Source organism: Crocodylus siamensis, chromosome 14 (genome assembly GCF_052110815.1).
Source record: "Crocodylus siamensis isolate JL-2025a chromosome 14, ASM5211081v1, whole genome shotgun sequence".
Taxonomy (NCBI): Eukaryota; Metazoa; Chordata; order Crocodylia; family Crocodylidae; genus Crocodylus; species Crocodylus siamensis.
Genome location: NC_143408.1, coordinates 23353732 through 23371421, shown reverse-complemented (window position 1 = coordinate 23371421; position 17690 = coordinate 23353732). Strand labels below are relative to the sequence as shown.

At 49.2% G+C, this 17690-nt stretch overlaps 1 protein-coding gene and 1 long non-coding RNA gene across 3 annotated transcripts in view; one reads left to right on the top strand and one right to left on the bottom strand.

Moving 5' to 3' along the window:
* The window catches only part of LOC149853464 (uncharacterized), a 90798-nt gene that overhangs the window by 71163 nt on the left and 1945 nt on the right, over positions 1–17690 (bottom strand). The gene's annotated exons all lie outside the window — the stretch shown is intronic.
* The window catches only part of SORL1 (sortilin related receptor 1), an 85536-nt gene continuing 78778 nt past the window's right edge, over positions 10933–17690 (top strand). For both annotated transcript variants that reach the window (XM_090028005.1, XM_090028004.1), the window contains exon 1: positions 10933–11160. In XM_090028005.1, coding sequence (XP_089884131.1) covers positions 10972–11160 — 189 coding nt within the window. In that variant the 5' untranslated portion in view covers positions 10933–10971. The remainder of the gene's footprint in view (positions 11161–17690) is intronic.

The following is a 17690-nucleotide window of genomic DNA, read 5'->3' as shown; positions in this document are numbered from 1 at the left end:
TAGTGCTAACGATAGGCCCTAATAAGGTCAAGACCCCTTGTACTAGGGACTGTACAGATACCCAGGGTGAGAGAGCTCCTGTCCCAGAGAGTCTGCAATCTGAATGGACAAGATGGGATAGTTGGGAGGGGAAACAAAGGCACAGAGAGGCAAGGTGACTTAGCCAGCGTCACAGAACAAGTGGCAGGTTGATCTTCTCATTCACCGATTTTCTTTCCTCAAGGTAAAGGCAAACCTCAGCATCATCCTGCCTTGAAGGTTCACTTCCCTACCTCGTTAACCCCCCGAAGCTCAAGGGCAGGCATTGCCACGAAACCGTTTCTAAACCTGCCGACATCCACAAATGACCTTGGCTGAGATCCTGGCACCTCTGAACCTGACAGTATCAGAGGGCAGGATTTCATCTGTAGCTTCAGAAAGACCTGAAATAATATTTCAAGCAAGCTCAGTCAATGCCGAGGCAGCAACCTGAACATCTTCTGAGACGCTGCCTGCCAGCAGGACCAGATAACACCTGACACCTAAGCTCCTCTCCCAATTCTGCCTGTTGTTCACGTCTCAATCTCGTCTCTCCACCAAAGTTCACCGCAAGTTTTGTGTAATCTCAACTCCCCCAGCGAGCTCCCTGTGAGAAGCTACCGCATCCTCCCCAAAACCAGAAGTGGCTTTACTACAGCTTTGTTAATCAAAACATCCAAGACCTGCGGGAAATAATTATTACCCTGGATTTTAAGCTGGGGAATCTTGGCATGAGACAGCTTAAAGAAAAAAAAAGAAAAGGAAAAGGCTTTGTACCCTCCAGAGCTACATTTGTGCCACATTAAGGGATTTGGCACTTAAGGAAAAAGATTGCTAATTGCTCATATAAAAGCTAGGTGACCCGTAACATGCCGTATAAGTGATTGCTCAAATCTGTAAAGTCTGTACCCTACTGAGATATAGTGGGTGGGAACTTCGGCATATGATCCCTCCTGATCCCTCCTCTTCTCTTCAAATAGCTCTGTTTCTTTTATTGATCTCAGAACTCGAATGTGTTGCTCACAACACGTTAAAAGGGATCATTTCAGCTTTTCTGGATTCTTGTACTTCAATACAAGATGCATCCTCGACGCTCAACGCATGGCTCTGCAAGGGGGAGCGAGGGAAGAACCCAAGAGTATGGGTTTTTCCAGCCCTTGGATGCGAGTTCAGGATGGATGGCAAGCAAAATGCTGTTTGCTGGCCTCTGTGAAATGGCTGCGGGGTTTTAGCTCAGGGACAGACAGATGTGTAACTGCATCACAAAAAAGTGATGGCAGTCATATCAAAAATACCAAAGACTATGGTTAGTCAAATGTCCATTGAAGCATTTTTTTTGATGGAAAACCAAGGCTTTTTTTGTCTAAATGATATTTTTTTAAATCTGCTTCCTACCAAAAATGTCAGCTTTGCATCAAAGCTGAAATAGTTCAATTCAACCCATTCCTTTTCCATATTCAATATTACATACTTGGTAACAGCTCCGGGGGGAACCTAAGATATAGGACAAGACTTCTTCCTCTGACACACGAAAAAGAGCTGAAGTGTGTCCCAAATAATGAGCTGTCATCTCAAGACCTCCACATTTGCTTAGCTAATTACAGCGTGACCAAATAATTAGACAGCACACGAACAGAGCAATGCAAAGCCTATATACCATAACACACACCGTGATGGAGTTGTCTGCTGTTGCTTTAAAATAGTTGATATAGGGCTGGCCCGCGTGCAGACCTTCAGGAAATTAATTTGTATTAGCTCTGTTTCAAATGGATCAGCTAAGCTGTGAGGAACTCCTGTGTGAGCACTCTTATTCATAATTCACGTGGCCCTAATCTGGTGCTGGCTACTTCGCTTTTCACTTGTGTCAGTGAAGTATGCTAAATTCATTTAAAGCCATGCTGATTCTGAACAAGCCTGCCCACAACAAGGTTTGATGCAGTTTTACAAATGCACTCTCAATTTATGCTGTCCATTAATTTGGATAAATGACCTTCCCTCAGCGCCCCTTCGTGGGCAAGCCCTATGCTGAACTCATGCAACTGTGTAGATCAGGCTGAAGGAAGTTAGATACTCCAACTTCTATGGTTCTTCAAGGCTGTGCCCCAGAAGTGTGGTTGAATAGAGCATAAAATACCCAGGTCCCTATTAGCAATCGTACCTTCATATCCCAGACTAAGGTACTCTGCAAGCCAGGGAAGCTGTAGAGTCAGATCCAGTGTCATTCTTGACTCACTCTGACCAGATTTAGCTCTTTAGCCTTTCACCTCCGAGGTCACAAGTGAAATGTTCAGTGATCTCCAAGCACCACTGATCCGTATCATCCAACAAGGACACTGGTTGCAGAAGGTATTTCTGCCTACGGGACTCATGGATTTTAAGGCTGGAACGGAGAAGTACGATCATCCAGCTTGACTTCTTGTATAACACAGAAGACCCTTCCCACATATTGGGCTGGAGTGAGTATAATACTACCTTACCCAATAACTTGTGGCAGGGTTGCAGCATCCCTTTCAGAATGAAAACCCATCTGGATTCAAAAGAATCCTTAAGATGAACGAATTTGCTGTTTGCACAACCTCAAGCTTACGGACAACGTTTGTGTGTTAAGCGGCCCTAGTGCATATGACTTTCTTAACTAACTTCCTTGTTAGAAGAAAGTCATTTGCATAATATTGGTGCTCACTTTTTTGTCTGCTTCACTAGGATGCTTCAAATTTACTACTTTTCTTTGGAGGAGGCAAGGATGACCATTAATAATTCTCTTTCCCTTCCAGACTACCAAAGATGTTAGGCCTCTGGCCCTGTAGAGAAGGAGTCGCATCCCGTCTCCGCTCATGCCGAGAATCCCGACTCGCCATCCAGCAACACAAGAGGTTGCCGTCCAAGAGTTTTATCTGCAGACCTCCCCAGATTTTGCTGTAGTCTCCACTGTAGTAATGACTGGTGTGTTTTCTCTTACCATTCAATGGCTGGAATGCAGTTAAACATTCCCTGACGCGCTCCAGCTCTTTTAAGGCAGTAGTCTGCACACAAAAAAGGGGGGTTGAGGGCTTCTTACCTCATTTTTTCTGAGTTCAAACTGGTCATTGCTGATGAAATCCAGATGTTCTTTAAAATAAACTCTCCTGTGTTGCCCCTCTTCTCCTCTCCCTTCATAGCATGAGACAGATTTAAAACCTACTTTAGGGGAAGAGTGTTTCCCTGAGCAACGAAGGGGCTGGTCATCTGTAACCATTTTACCCGTGCCACATTTAAACAGCGGGGTCTTGCCATCCCTCTTTTCCCCAGTCCCCCTGCCAGGGACAAACAAGACGGCCTCCGATTTAATCCATAACAATAAGCATAAGGAAGCATTTCTCTTCTCTATTTACAGTGGATGCTCAAATAACTTTATCCACGGTATGAACTCACTAAATGAAATATGATAAAAGCCAGGTCTAAGGAGGAATGATCCAACATCCATTGAACTCCATGGGAGTCCTTCCATCGCCTTCAGTAAGTGGAGCCTCGGACCCGTAGTGTTTAATGGACTAAGAAACTGTTATGACAAGGGAGAGCAGAATCCACTCAGCTTCATGCTTCCACATCATTCATGAGTGGGAAAAGGAGATCTATACATCAAGACGAAAACTTGGTTAAATTACTCTTCCTCTTTCAAATGATGGAAGGTGAAGGGCACCAAAATGTCAGTTTTGGAGTCTGGTGTAGGCACTCAGGTTGTAAAACCTTGGCGGCAGCATTTATAAGATGCTATGATATGGGTGGATGAAAAGTACAACTCATAATTATTACAGGAGGAGTTGGCAGTGGTGCCTGACACTTTTCATTATAAGACTCTGTTTTCAGCTGCTTATGCATTTGCCAAACTTTAACCAGCTGGGCTGAAATAAATAACAGTATAGTTACAATGGACTAAATGAATCCATCCCATCTATAGTGCACATGAATCACTGCCTCACTTAGTAACTGATCTACATCATAAATTCAGAATCTACTAACCCTTGGGTGCAAATCGTGATCATAATCAAGACTGTGAGGCTTGTTATGAAACTGCTCTCTCATTTGATCCAATATATATATATTGAATCAATGGATGGATGAATTGATTGCTCTATCTATCTTATGTATTAATTCATGGGAAATGGCTTGACTGATCAAATACTGCAACGGTTTCAAAGTAACAGAACAAGCTTTTCACTCTCACACCTGCGAAACACATTTGTTCTGGATAAGGATCAGTTTTATGGATTCTTGCACCATAAAAATCTTTATAAGCATGGCAATTGCCTCAGCCCTTGTCCATCCTGACCTCAAATCCTCTAGGGGAATGTTACACTGAGTCAAGACAGCTAAAAGCTTCATTAGAGAGGTTTATAATTGCATTAACTCAACGAGTGAAATACACTAAACTAGGTTTCTAGGTGAAAAGTACCTCGGGGAAAGATCAGGATGCAATTTCTGCTGATAGTATCAATGAAAATAAGGGGTATCAGAAGGTTAGGGGACACTTGTGGGACTCGGTTGGCAGTGGGCACGTCGACAGGAGATGCTAAATGCACAGTAGACTAATTCTACTGCACGTTAATGTGTCACGGAGAAAGCCATGCTAATACACTAATGCACAGTAGTATTAGTCTACAGCGCATTAGCGTCACTTAAAAGGTGTGCACCGGCACCATTGCTCAGTAGTGCCAGTTACTGCATATCAGTTTAGTACCTGGTACACTTAGTAGACTTAATGTGCAGTAACTAAGGTGGATTAATGAATGTGTAGATGTGCCCAGTTAGAAGCTATGCTGTAATATGTCTTAGCAGCATTGGAAACCCCAGACTAGCAGACAGTGCTGACAGAAGAAAAGATGAACCCCACTAAGCTAGTTTCAACTTAGAAAGACCCTGGGAAAGAGTTGAGGCCTTTTTGTGGTTGGGTAGCTCCCACTCCTGGAAGATGTCACCTGTATACTGACAGCAAGAGAATGCAAAACAGGACCTGAAAGCCAGTGCTCATGTACTCACATCTTCTCAGTCACTGATGGTCACCACTGTCTCTCTCACCAGATCCTAAAACCAGACCCTAAACTCCGGATGAAATCAATGGGAACCTAATTTCTAATAAAGCATCTAAACTCCCACTGATTTAATTGGATCTTCTCAGAACTTGCCCTTAATATCTGTCCCTCAGAATTCCTCGTCTGTAAAATGGGGCTAATAACACTTCTGCAACCCAGAGGGCTTCGCAGGGCTTAAGTGTATTAAAGTACTTTGAGGTGTGCAGCCACAACGGCAACAGGGCCACACACGTCTCTCACGAAGACAAGAGCAGTGATGCTGCCAAGTGGCTCGTGAAAGGAAAATGGAAAGGCAGCCTTGACTCTGACCTCTGATGGCTAGGAGTGAACTATAACACTTCCCCCTACCACTACTTCAAGGAAGGGGTTGTGGACCTATCACTCCTGGGCAAACAGAAAGTTACTGGGGGGCGGGGGGTGATTAATTGCCTTGGCAATTTTTCTCCCTTCCTATTTGCTTCCTCGAGGAGAGCGTTTGCATCGGTTTAAGGATGGAGAACGCCTCTGCCCATTAAACCTCTTCTAGATTTGCAGCCCTACAAGTCTTCCTGTAAAGGATTCTCCAGTGGTTTGCCACATCGCTACTCTACCTCTTTTTCGTGTTGATCAGAAGAAAGCAGTTATGGCAGGCAATGCTAATATAATGTTAATATCTAGTACAGAACTAAAGGACGCAGCGGGGAAAGAATCAGTCAGCATACCAGGTTAGTCATATGCTTGTTCTAAATTTAGGAGAAGCAGTGGCATGTCCCCCTCCAGCTATTTATCATAACAGCTAAAGGTGGAAGAGACCTCTGAGGTCCCCAAATGCATCTCCTCGCTCCTGTGGCATCTCATTTGCACGGAGGCCAGTGAAAAGACATCCTCAGGATTCAGATCAGCTCTTGCCTTCCTCCACCCACTGTTGCGAAAGGCCATGTCACACGCAGAGGCGTTAGCCAGAACTCACAGACTTGAGTTTTGTATTAAAAAAGCGCCCATGCCAACGGAGAGCAGTGCATGGCCTTAAGTCTTTATTCACATCACTGCCTTCCTGCTAGGTAGCTCTGCTTTCAAGCACCACCACGGGAGCCTCTGCATTTCCATTTCTTTGTCAGGCGACTGCAGAGCAGCAGCCTCCTTTCCCTCCCACGTGTCAGCTGGAATACTCCAGGTAACAACCCTGATAAAAGAGTGCTCTTGGGCCCGTGCCTCAGGCTCGCAATAGCAAGCCTGTAGCCAAAGCCGAGTGCAGCTCATTCATTTCAGCCAGGCAGCCTCAGCCTAATTATGTTTTGATACAGACCATCTAGCCTTCAAAATTATACATAGTTAATGGAATAAGGAAGCCAGCATCTGAACTCGTTTATCTATTCAGAATAGCTCTGAGAAACGCAGCAGGTAACACAGGTTACCTGGAAGCTCAGGAGATAGGTACTTTCCATCATAGGGTCTGCCACGGCCCAGCTGGGACGATCGTCTCTCGCTCTCCACAACCGCCGAAAGCCTGGCTATAAAGGTGGAGTCAGTGCTGCTTCCTTGCCCCTTACAAGATGCATACAAAAAGCACAGGATCGTACGTAGAACAGAGCTCTGCTCGGATGGATTAGCAGGGAAGGGTGTGATGAACCGCTTGTTGCTCAGCAGAAGGGGTGGAAGTTTGTGGCAGCTGGGAGGTGGGCTGGGGAGGGTAGGATAAGAGAGTCAGGGGGTAGGGAGGAATCTGGGTTACTTTTGGAGTAACGCGGTGACTGTAGGAACCCAAAGCATTATTAGGAACACAGCAGGAGCTAGCATTTTTCCAAGTTGCTGCATGCCGGCGCTTGGGAGATGCCTCGCTTGAAGTGCCCTAGTATTCAGGCACCTAATTGGCAATTGTCTGCTAACGAGCAGTGGGGCAGAACACTGCGTGGGACCCTTGAGGGGGTGGCAATAGAGAGAACCGTGCCTCTGAATGCAGAGAAGCAGCAAAGGGTTGAGAGGAGGACGTGACGTTTCCTCAGTCCAACATCTGCATGGGTTGGTAAGCACCATACATTTATTCACTTGAAGCTGTTTTCCTTTGTGATTTTGGCGTACAGAATAGATCATACGTGCATGGAGAAAACACATTTCAGAGCCCAGTGACCACTTGGACAGCTCTCTCAAGCAGGGGCCTTTGCTCGTACAGCTCCTAACACGACCGAGTGCTGACGTACTGATAGCTCTCTTAGCAAAATCTTTCATCGCGCTGTGGTTCAGCAATTCATATGGAGTTCTCTCTGATGGCTGCAGGCTGGGGCCAAGAGAAGAGGCATGCAAGCTTTTGTCGCTGTCACTGGTAGGCTCAGTACAAAAGTTAGGAGCTGCTCAAGGCTTGTAGACCATAGAAGTACCCTGTTTCCATGACCAACAGTGATGCCTCTTTTGCATTGCATGAACTGTTCAGGGTTGCAGTTACTTTCTAAAAATTTGTCCTAAAACCACCCACTCCTCCCTCAGCATCACCAAAAATAGCAGAGGAACATCATGAAGAAAATAACCTGTGCTGAGGATAGTGATGGGTTGACTTAAGCAGCAGATAAAACCCAAAATTATCACTGCAACCTTAGCTGAGCCACATATACACAGCTAATAAACTGTTCCCTTAAGTCTTGAATTTATTATGTTACTTTTTCTTCATTGTGAGAAACTGCATTACCGAGGATGGGTACCATAGCATTCAAACTTCTCATTATTTTAAAAACTGATTGTGTGCACATGTGCGGCAGGAAGAGTGGATTAGTACAAAGGGAGTTCACTTATGAGAAGCTTCCCCCATTGTCAATTCCAATTTGAAATCCAGAAGGAAATCTGAGTTAAATAGGTGGTGAATTTAACTGATCTTCAGTTAAAAAAAAAAAAAAAATGGAAACAGAAAATAGCAGTATGAAGCATTTGCTTAAGGAAGACTATACAACCAGCACGAACAGCGGTTTTATTAGGAAAAAGTGTGTCCATAAGCACATCTTGCTTAGGCTTATTATATGTGGCATAAAACCTCTTTACACTGGTGAGTGCAATAGCCAACAGTTGTCTGGATTAGACAGAATAAACAATAAAAGGCCTCAAATCAATATGCAGGTAACACCTGACCCCCCAAAATAGTGGCATATGTGAGTTTGCTCAGGAACGAGAGCTATGTGGGCAGAAGCCTTCAGTGGGTGTTGTTTTGGACCGGTGAAGGAGCACATCGAAGAGCAGAAAGTCAGATGCAGCCATGGAGGCCCCGACAGCATGATGCTAAGGTAAAGCCTAGGATGTGTTTCGGGATGGAGAATTGGCTGAAAGGAACTTGGAGTGTGAACAAAGAAACCGACTCCTGTTTGATTCTTCCCATGTTTAAGGAAACAACCTGGTGTTGTAAATGAGCGACACCGCAAAGAAATCTGGCTCCATCCTTGATTTCTTCTCGCTGTTTAAAAAAAAGGAAAAGACTGCATGACCATGGATTTTTGCCTAGCCTCTCAGATCAAAAAGGGATGCAATGGAGACACTAACTCTAAGCTTGCTGTTCTTTTGCCTGTTCTTAGCTCTAGTTGCCCAAGTCAAATTTATCACAAGAGCGCCGGCTTCTGCATCTCAGTTGTGTATGTAAAAGGAGAATTCATATTATTTCCCATCCTCCCCTCCAAAATGACCCGGTACTGAACCAGGCGAGCTGAGGCACTTGGATGTATAAAAATATTGCACCTGCAGTTTCACGTGTATCTTCAATATGCTGCTGCAAAGAACACCTTTTTTATAGCAGCTTTTTGACCCGGGATTGTAGTAAAAAGGCCTCAAAGTGCAGTTAAGAGGAGCTTATTGGCATCTGAGAGGTAGAAAACGCTAAGGCACAGAAAGATATGCAGCCATGGGGTCCACTCCACTTTTGAGTGCTCTGCTCTAGGTAACGTAGGCCTGACATAGGGCTCTAGGCAACTTCATTCACAATTTACTGTTCATGGCTTCTAAAAAAGCCAGGCGCACGCACAGTAGTTCACATCAACCCCTGCAAAATGGAAGCAACCAGCTGGAGGGATAATCTATACATTGGGTTAAAGCCCCACCATGCGCTTTAGGGTCCTGCTACATGTACAAGAGAAAGCAGGAGAGAAACAAACCAGATATAAAATGACTACACATTTTCAAGACCTAACTTTGTAGCTGGTTGACCATTTTTATGGTGGTGTAATTACTATGTAGCCGGTTTAACGTTATTGTGTAATCCCCCCAGAAATTGCATAATATATATAGTGTGCGGCTTTGACTTGCTAGAGGTGACTGAAAGGAGCCCCCATTCTGCAGTGATACTGGGATGATGGAAGCGTGCAAGTGCTGAAGGTGGGAGCTGTGCAAAGCCAAGGTGCACACTTGGGGACTGCCTGCAAAGGCCAAATATCATCGAATCACAGAAAATGAGAGTTGGAAGGCTGCTATCAAATCCCCCTCCGTTGTCTCTTCTCTGGACTAAATAAGCCCAGTTCTCTCCCCTTACAAGTCATGTCCCTCAGCTCCCTGAACCATTTTTGTTGCCCTCCGCTGGGCTCTCTCCAACGTGTCCACATCCTTTTTGTAGGCCCCCAAATGGATCCAGGACTCCAGATGCGGCCTCATGAGCGCTGAGTAGGGGGGAAGAATCACTTCCCTCAGCCGGCTGGCAGAGCTTCTACCCATGCAGCCCGAGATGCTCATAGCCTTTGTTTGGCAAAAAGGGCACACTGCTGGCTCGCATTCGGCTTACTGTCCACTCTAACCACCAGATCCTTTTCCTCAAAGCTGCTGCTTAGCCAGTCAGTCCCCAGCCCGTACCCACGCATGGGATTGTTTCAATATTTACCATTTATTCCATAAATGCAAAACCCTGGGGTGGGGTGGGAGGGTACGCCAGACCGTCTACTGGCTCCTGGGAGGGCTCAGAGACCACGTGACGGCTGGCAGACGGGCTCAGGCCCAGGCACCGAGTTCTGCCTGCATCCAGCACCCTCCACTGTGGGCCAGCGCTGGCGGAGCAGGTGGGGTGCTCCGTCCGGGCCTGGGTACACGTAGGACGGTGCTGGCTCCTGGGTCGCAAAGGGAGAAACGAAGCTGAGAGAGAGTGCACACGCATGTGCAAGCAATACACATGGTGTGTGCATGCGTGCAACCCATATGTGTGTGTGCAAGCACACGTGTATGGGCAACGCACACAATGTGTATATGTGCAAGCAATGCCTGTGATGCGTATGCGGGCATGCCATACGTGCGATGTGTGCAACACACGATGCGAGTGTGCAAGCAGCACACGTGTGCAATGCATGGTGCGCACCAGCAATACATACGATGTGTGCGGGGATGTCTGTAATGCACGGCACGTGTGCAACCAATATACCTGATGCCCCTGTGTGATACATATAGCATGTCTGTACAAGCACTACACCTAATTTGTGTGCACGTGTGCAACACGTCATGCGCGAGCGATGCCTGCGGAGCACGTGTGCACGCAATATGCACAATGTGTGTGCGCGCGCGGGCAATCCACCCGAGGTGCGTGCGCCACACGTGTGCAAGCAATACAGGCGCGACACGTGCGATGCATCTGTACAAGCAATACACGCGACGTGCGCGCAACCCACGCCCTGTGTGTGTGTGTGTGTGCAGGTGCAAGCAGCAGGCGCAAAGCGTGTGCGCGCGCGAGCCATACACGCCAGGTGCGCGTGCAAGACACGCGCGCCCAAACCGCCTGAGAAGCGGGGGGTGCCGCGCATCCGTGCGCACGCGGGACACGCGCGCGCGAGGCACCTGCCACGCGTGTGCGAGCGCCGCGCGTGGGGCGGGGCGGGGCGGGGCGGGGGCGGGGCGGGGCGCGGGCTGCGGCTCCCCCGCCCCGCGCGCGTCCCCGCTCTGCGGCAGCGGGAGCAGGAACATGGCGCCGCGGAGCCCGCCCGGGCCGCCGCCGCCGCCGGTGCTGGTGCCGCTGGTGCTGGCGCTGCTGCTGCCGCCCGCCGCCGCCCCGCGCCCGCAGGACCGCGGCTTCGTGCTGCTGCGGGGCGCCGCGCCGGGGCCGCCGCGCGGGCCGCGGAGCGCCGCGGAGCCCGTGCGGGTGTACGGGCAGGTGAGTGCGTGCCGCGGGCGGGCGGGGGGGCACCAGCGCCTGCTGTGCACGCTCTCAGGCTTTGCTCCGCGCTGCGCAGCATCCGCCTCTCTCCAGCCGCGGGGTGGGGGGCGGAGGTTGTCGCCCAAGGGGCACCACGCACCCGCCGGGGCCCTGCTGGACGCGGGAGCCAGGCTGGGGCGGCTCCTTTCCCCCTTCGGACCTTGAGGCGTCGTTTTCTTTTTAAATGCTGGAATGACACGGGGACCGGGGGTGCGCGCTGCGCCCTGCTCCCCTCCGGCGGGCCGCGTTCAGAGCCGGGCGAGGACGCAGAACAGGTTTGGACACTTGCTGCTCTGCAAATACCTGCCGCTCCCCGCTGGTGTTTTGCCCGCACGCCCGGCCTTTCCAGGCAGACGGGGCATCAGTGCTCTTGCACCAAAACGAAGCATCCTGAACTAACAGGGCTATAGGAGCGAACAGTGTTGCGGCATGAAAACATTCCTCCCCGGCGCGGGTAGTCACCCCAACACTTCAGCAATCCCTCTCCTCCTCGGCTAGTGCCGCTTGAGCCATACGTCCTACCCTAAATCGTCTTATAAGCAGATCCGGGCCTTTCTCTTTCAGTCGTGCGTTACTAGCAGGTCATCCTGCCCCTGCAGGACAGGGCGGCCGTCCCAAAGACGGTTTCTAGGACCCCCGCTCTAGGAAACAGCTAATGGGGAAGGAAGGAAGGTAGGCAGGCGCTGCTGTGGGAAAACCCCCACTTGGCCTCCACGGCTTGGGGGACTGGAGGCATCTGGGTGAATATCTAGGTCGGTTGCTTTTTTTTGTAGCCAGCAGATGAGTAGTTTTCCCCTTCGCACTTCACTTAAATCATCCAGCCCTTGGCCCATAAAAGTGTCCCAGCCTTGGCTGCATTTTAAACAGGGCTTTCAGGTCCCAGGGGAAGGGTTTAAGAATCATCAACCCTCGTGATCAGAGGGAGAAAGCCATTTCCGTTTTAATATCCTTGCTGTGGCTTCGATATCGAGCAAGTTTCACTTCATTTCAGATTGCTGAGGCTTTTTTTTTTTTTTTTGTATTTGTTAAATAGCAGCTCTCACTTGAAGGAGAGGCAGGAAGGAGAGTTGCACCAGAGCTTGCTAGGTGTCTGCTCGAGGCAGCCCCAAAGCAAAAAAGAGAGACAGCCTCTCATTTACGAGACGCTGCCTTGCCTCAGAAAGGATTCGGATCATTGCCCTTCCTTGGGCTTCCTTCTGAGCCGAGCCGCGGTCAAAAGGTTAGTTCAGACGGAGGTGCCAGCCCTCCCGAAGAACAGCGCACACTTCAGTTTCCTCCTCCCTTCCCCGGGGTCTGGTTTTGACACAAGCTGGAACATAAAGCCCTTGAAGCCTTAAAGCTCCCAGCATCCCCACGGCTTTCTGCCAACGTTAGGAGGGGGAAAGCAAGGTGGGAAATAGGATGTGGCACGACGGGGGCTGTTCCCATGGAAAGAGGAACAGCCGAACGGCTCCGCCAGCACCGCTTTCTCAGCAAAGAAGCTGGGAAAGAGCAGCGCTGGTGGGAGTGGGGTAATCCCACTCCCAAGACGATTTCTCCCATCTTCAGATTTCCTTGTGTGGAGAGTGGTTCACACACTGGACAGAGCTGCTGTTTTTTCTGTGCCAGCCCCAGGGCTCATCCCGTTTACAAAGCACAAGGAGGTTATTTTGGGGAGAACGTGATGCTGCCGCGTTTGCTCCTCAGTCAAGTCCCACTCAGCCTCCAGGCGGTTTTGTCCGGCCCGCCTGGAGGGGACAGCTTTTGCAACGTTTGGTTCACGTTCAAGCGACCGTGGTCCGGTGGGTCCAGGAACACCGAGTCAGAAAGACCGGTGAGAGTCAGTCATCCCTGCTCCCCTCTCGTGTTGGCTTCGGTGCTCGGAGAGCTTTGCCTGGAGAACTGAGTCACTGTTGCTAGCAGCGTGACATGCAGCTTCACACTTCACTTGCGTACCTCGCCCTCCTGCTACCGCAGAGCAAAAATGTGAGACATCTCCAGCTCGGGTGCCACACGAGCATTACCTTCCAACTTCACTTCCCGCAGTTTCAGGTGCAGATCGGCTTGCCCCAGCTCTCGGAGCCAGGGTCTGCATGCAGCCTTTCCCAGGACATTTTCCTTTTGGGGGGGGGATCCCTCCCCACTCCGATCCAAACCCAGGCAACTCTTTTACTGAGTATATAACACTGTAAGAGAGTTATTTTGCATAACTGTAGTGCCCGAGGCCTCGCAATGTGGTTCGAGTCAACAAAGAAAAATCCCCCTTCCCACTCTGCGGTGTCACAGAAAGACCAGGCCAAACACTTTCGGTTGGGGGCAAAGTTAAGAAAGGGAGCCATCAAATTAGTGCTGTTGAGTGGAGTATTTTGATCAATTGGGCCAATATCACCCCAGCGGGAGACAAAGACAACATATTGCTCGTTTTCAGTCTGCTGTTCAGGACACCTTCTGGCTGCAGCTTTGCTGGCAAAGTCTCATGCAGCCGCATCCAGCAATATGCTGTTACTGAGTCAGCCCCTCCGCATATAAACCCTGTGGATTCCTCCAGTGTCTCGACTCGATTCAGGAGGGGCAGAGGCAGTTCTGGCGGGCTGTGACGAGCGGCGACACCTCTCTGCCCAGTGAAGTTTGATCTGGATCAAACCCCCCACCCACTTGGGGCATCTCATTTGGTCGCAGGCCCGCCTCATGCATGCGTTATGTCCTCCCTCCCTGCACCAAGAAGTCCGGTCCTTTCCTCCCCAGAGGGCAGTCCGAAGAAAATGAAGCACTAGGCACCGCATCTATTCAGAGCTGTTTCCACTCGAGCCTGGCTCTGCGATTGCCCCTGGGACTGTGGGCAAGCTATAATGGGGAAGGCCAGCTGAGGGACAGGTATTCCCACCTCCAAGGAAACGCTGCGGTGGGAACTAGGAGCCGAGGATTGGCTCGCAAGCTGGCAAAAAGACTTAAGGTTAGAGACCCCACAGGCTTCTTCAGGAGACAGATGACTTAGCACATGCGGACTGTCCTGTTCTGTCCTAAAAGGCTCGTCTGCCATGACTTGAGAGCAAGAAAGGGATGCGAGTTTTCTTCCGGAGCAGCCACTTGGCTTTATTCTTTCCCAGAACACCCTAGCAGTCTCCCCGCCAAGTTATTTAACTAGCATTTGCATGGGTAGCTTGTAGGACATGGGTCCAGGTTTCAGACACAGGGAGCAGGTGCATGTTGAGATCAACTCCACAGGAGCTCAACACCACTGTGCTCAAAGCCTGCCGTGGATTTGAATTAGGGCAGCAAGTCAGACTGTTGGGACCGTGTCCTTCTCCTTGTCTTACTTATGCCAGATGTAGGCCTGAGCACCAGAGCCAGGAGACTGTCACTCTCAGGACAGAGTGGTTTTTGTTTCTGTACGTAGCGTTCACCTCCAAGGGCGTTTTGGCAAGCAGAACAATAATGCGGGAGAGTTCGCAAGCAAGGACCAGTCATACCCCGCTTTGGAGCTGCGCCTGCCTGATGTACAGTGCATGCTCTTCCTTCCCAGCACCTGCCCAGCAGGGTTTAATCAGCAGTCTGCCCAGGGGTTGAGATCAAGACGTTAGAAAGCAGAAGAGCAGCTGCAGGCAGATGAACTTGCCAGTCCAGTGTTTGGGGGCTCTTTGGCATCCTGTGGCTTTGGATACGGAGCCATCTGCGGCTTGCTCATATGCCCATTATCCAGAGATGCACAACCTTTTGGGCCTCAGTCATTGCACCTCCAGTGCCAAATTTTTGGGCTTGTGGGGAGTCATGCGGGCCACATGACAGCTCTGTGGACCGGGATCTGGCCCACGGGCCAGAAGTTGAGCAGCCTTGGCCTGGATGCTTCGTCCCCTTGGAGTGGGGAAACCTACTTGTGAGCTCTGCAACCAGAGGGGGAATTTCAATTCCCTGCAGTAAAGGTTACCTTCATGGTGCTTGCTTACTTGGTCTCCCCAGCTCTGATGGAAGCAAAGGCAGGGGACACGGTAGGGGATAGGATATATACAGCCTTGCTCCTTGAATGCTCCCTTCCACCATCCCTTATTCACTGCCAAGCCTCAGACCAGGCCTGTCCTCCTTGTCTGGGTTACTGTATCCTCCACCGATAGGAACTCTGATGCCCTTGCTGTCCCCTGCCGTCCATCGGGTTACAGCAGCTCAAGCCGATCTTTTCTGCTCGTCAGCACATTTCCTTTCTTAAGAAACTTCTTCCGTCATACCAAGTCCCCGCTTCTTGCTGTTGCCATCAAGGCTTTTGCAAATATGCCCCCCCACCCCTAGTTATCATTCATACCATTAAGGTCCTCATCTTATCACCCCCTTAGTACCCTCTTTATCTGCTGGTAAAGCTAGCTTAGATATCCAGTGCGTCCCCCACTCCCCACATTATCTGTACATGGAGCATTTTCCCCAATCTCTGTCTACAAAGCTATTTAGTACCCAACTGAAAAAAAAAAGTGGGATCTAACCCATCTTAAGCTGATGACCACCTCAGCCACCTGTTAGGTGTCTCACCCCTGGCCCTTACCGGACGTATATGCTTTGTGGCAGATGGCCTTTTTATTTTATTTTTTTCACTTGTATGGCAGGCAGCATGCTGGTGCTATTCTGCAGCCTAGATTAGAGGCTTATTTGATAATGAGATCAAATAATTTGGGTCTTCTAGGTGTTACATTTGCCAGGGCTGGAAAGAGAATTGCTATGCAAGTTCCCTTTCAAGCTACTCAAAACTCATGATGCCTTTTTTTTTTTTTTTTTTTTAAATGGTGCCAAGTTACTTCTGTGCCTGGATGATACTGCAGTTACAAAAAGCACCTCCATAACCTTTAGATAAAAGTCCCTCCAGACTGAGAAGGAACACACACTCCGAGATGAAGTGACTTACCTGAGGGCAGGCTATGGCTCAGACAGAGGCAAGTTTAAGCTTCTGGTTCACTGCCTGCGCTCAGGGACTTTTGAATTTGATCACATTTGAGTTTGAGAGATTACATTTAGTTAAAATGCAAATCACTCTGCCGCAGTGGTCACAGACTTTTTTAAAGCAGCAATTAGATTAAGCAGAGTCTCCTCTCTCCCTCTGCTCGGATTTACAGATATGGACAAAGAGTATTCTTATTTTTAAGGGTGTAGATATTTGCTTGCCCAGACAAATCTCCTTCTGTGTGAAAGCGGAAATCAATTTTGCTACATTTGAAATGAACCATACTTAATTTTGACCTAATTTGCCAACCCATCCATCACAGACCTTCCAGGAACAGATTAACCTCCCAGTGTCTGGGTGCCAGTTGTAGCCTAGTACAAATGGCTGTTGATCAGCTATTGAGCTCTAACCCTTTGCATGGCCAAGGTAACTTTTGCATGGCTCAGACAACCAGAGCAACTCAGAAGTCTGCTTATCCCATTCACTCCCAAAGGTCAGGTTTTAAAGGCAGTAGAAAGACCAGTCTTTTCTGTCTACATTTTTCATCAGTAAAGATCCATATCATCCCAGGGTTAGAGGGGGCAGTGGCGGCACAGAGAAGTGAAATGACTTGCTCAACATCACCCAGGAGGCCAGTCGCATATTTAAGAGCAACCCAACCCCCCCCCATCATTTACTGCAGCAAACAAAGCACCGAACACTGCGATCAACAACTCTACCATTGCCTTGCAGCCCACGCACAAAATGTGACCTTGTGGTTAGGATTTGAGTGGGAAGAGGTGGTCTTATCTCTGCCACCGATGCAGGTTTCACACTGAAACTTGGCAAGGGAGATTACTTGCTTGGGAACCCTTTCGAAACACTGTTTGGTCACATAGTTTCTGTTCCCAGTCAAAACCGGTGGGAGACGCGTGCACGGTTTTGCCGTGTTCGCTGTGCAACAGCGTACGCCCTCCTGATCTCAGTCTGCGACACCACGGTTGCAGTCAATGACACTGGGTTTTATGCGCTTATCTTTGCTGTCTGACCACATCCTTAGTTATGATTTGATGCGACCCCAATGCAGCAGCCACAGCGTCTTGGCTGCTGTGTCCAATGCTTACCACGGAGTAGTCTCCATATGCTTACCACGGAGTAGTCTCCATAGCGTACTGACACCAGGGCAGACTTCACTGCCTCCACTATCGCTTCCTTCCTCTAGGGTCATATTGAGTATCTGAGCTCCCAGGAGCACAGCTTCACTCTGGGGGAAGATGGGGAACTCAGACTCTCCAGATCTGGGATGTTTACACAGTTCTGTTGTCTTCAAACCATCGTTAAAAAAGAAAACCCACGGAGAAAATCTGCGGAGAAGCTGTTTCCCCCCCCGCCTCGCCCCTAACTGATGAGCGCTGCATAAAAGGGTCACTCTGGCCTTTCTAAAGGATGCTCCGAAATGAATCATCCGTGTTTTGCAGGGAGTGCAGGGGCACGCACAGATTGTATTTTGAAATATCGTGACAGGGATAGGCAGATGCTTGGAAGCAAAGGCAGAAGGTATAGCAATAAAGCTTGTTTAGTGGGAAGGCACAAGGAAAGGGCCGTGTGC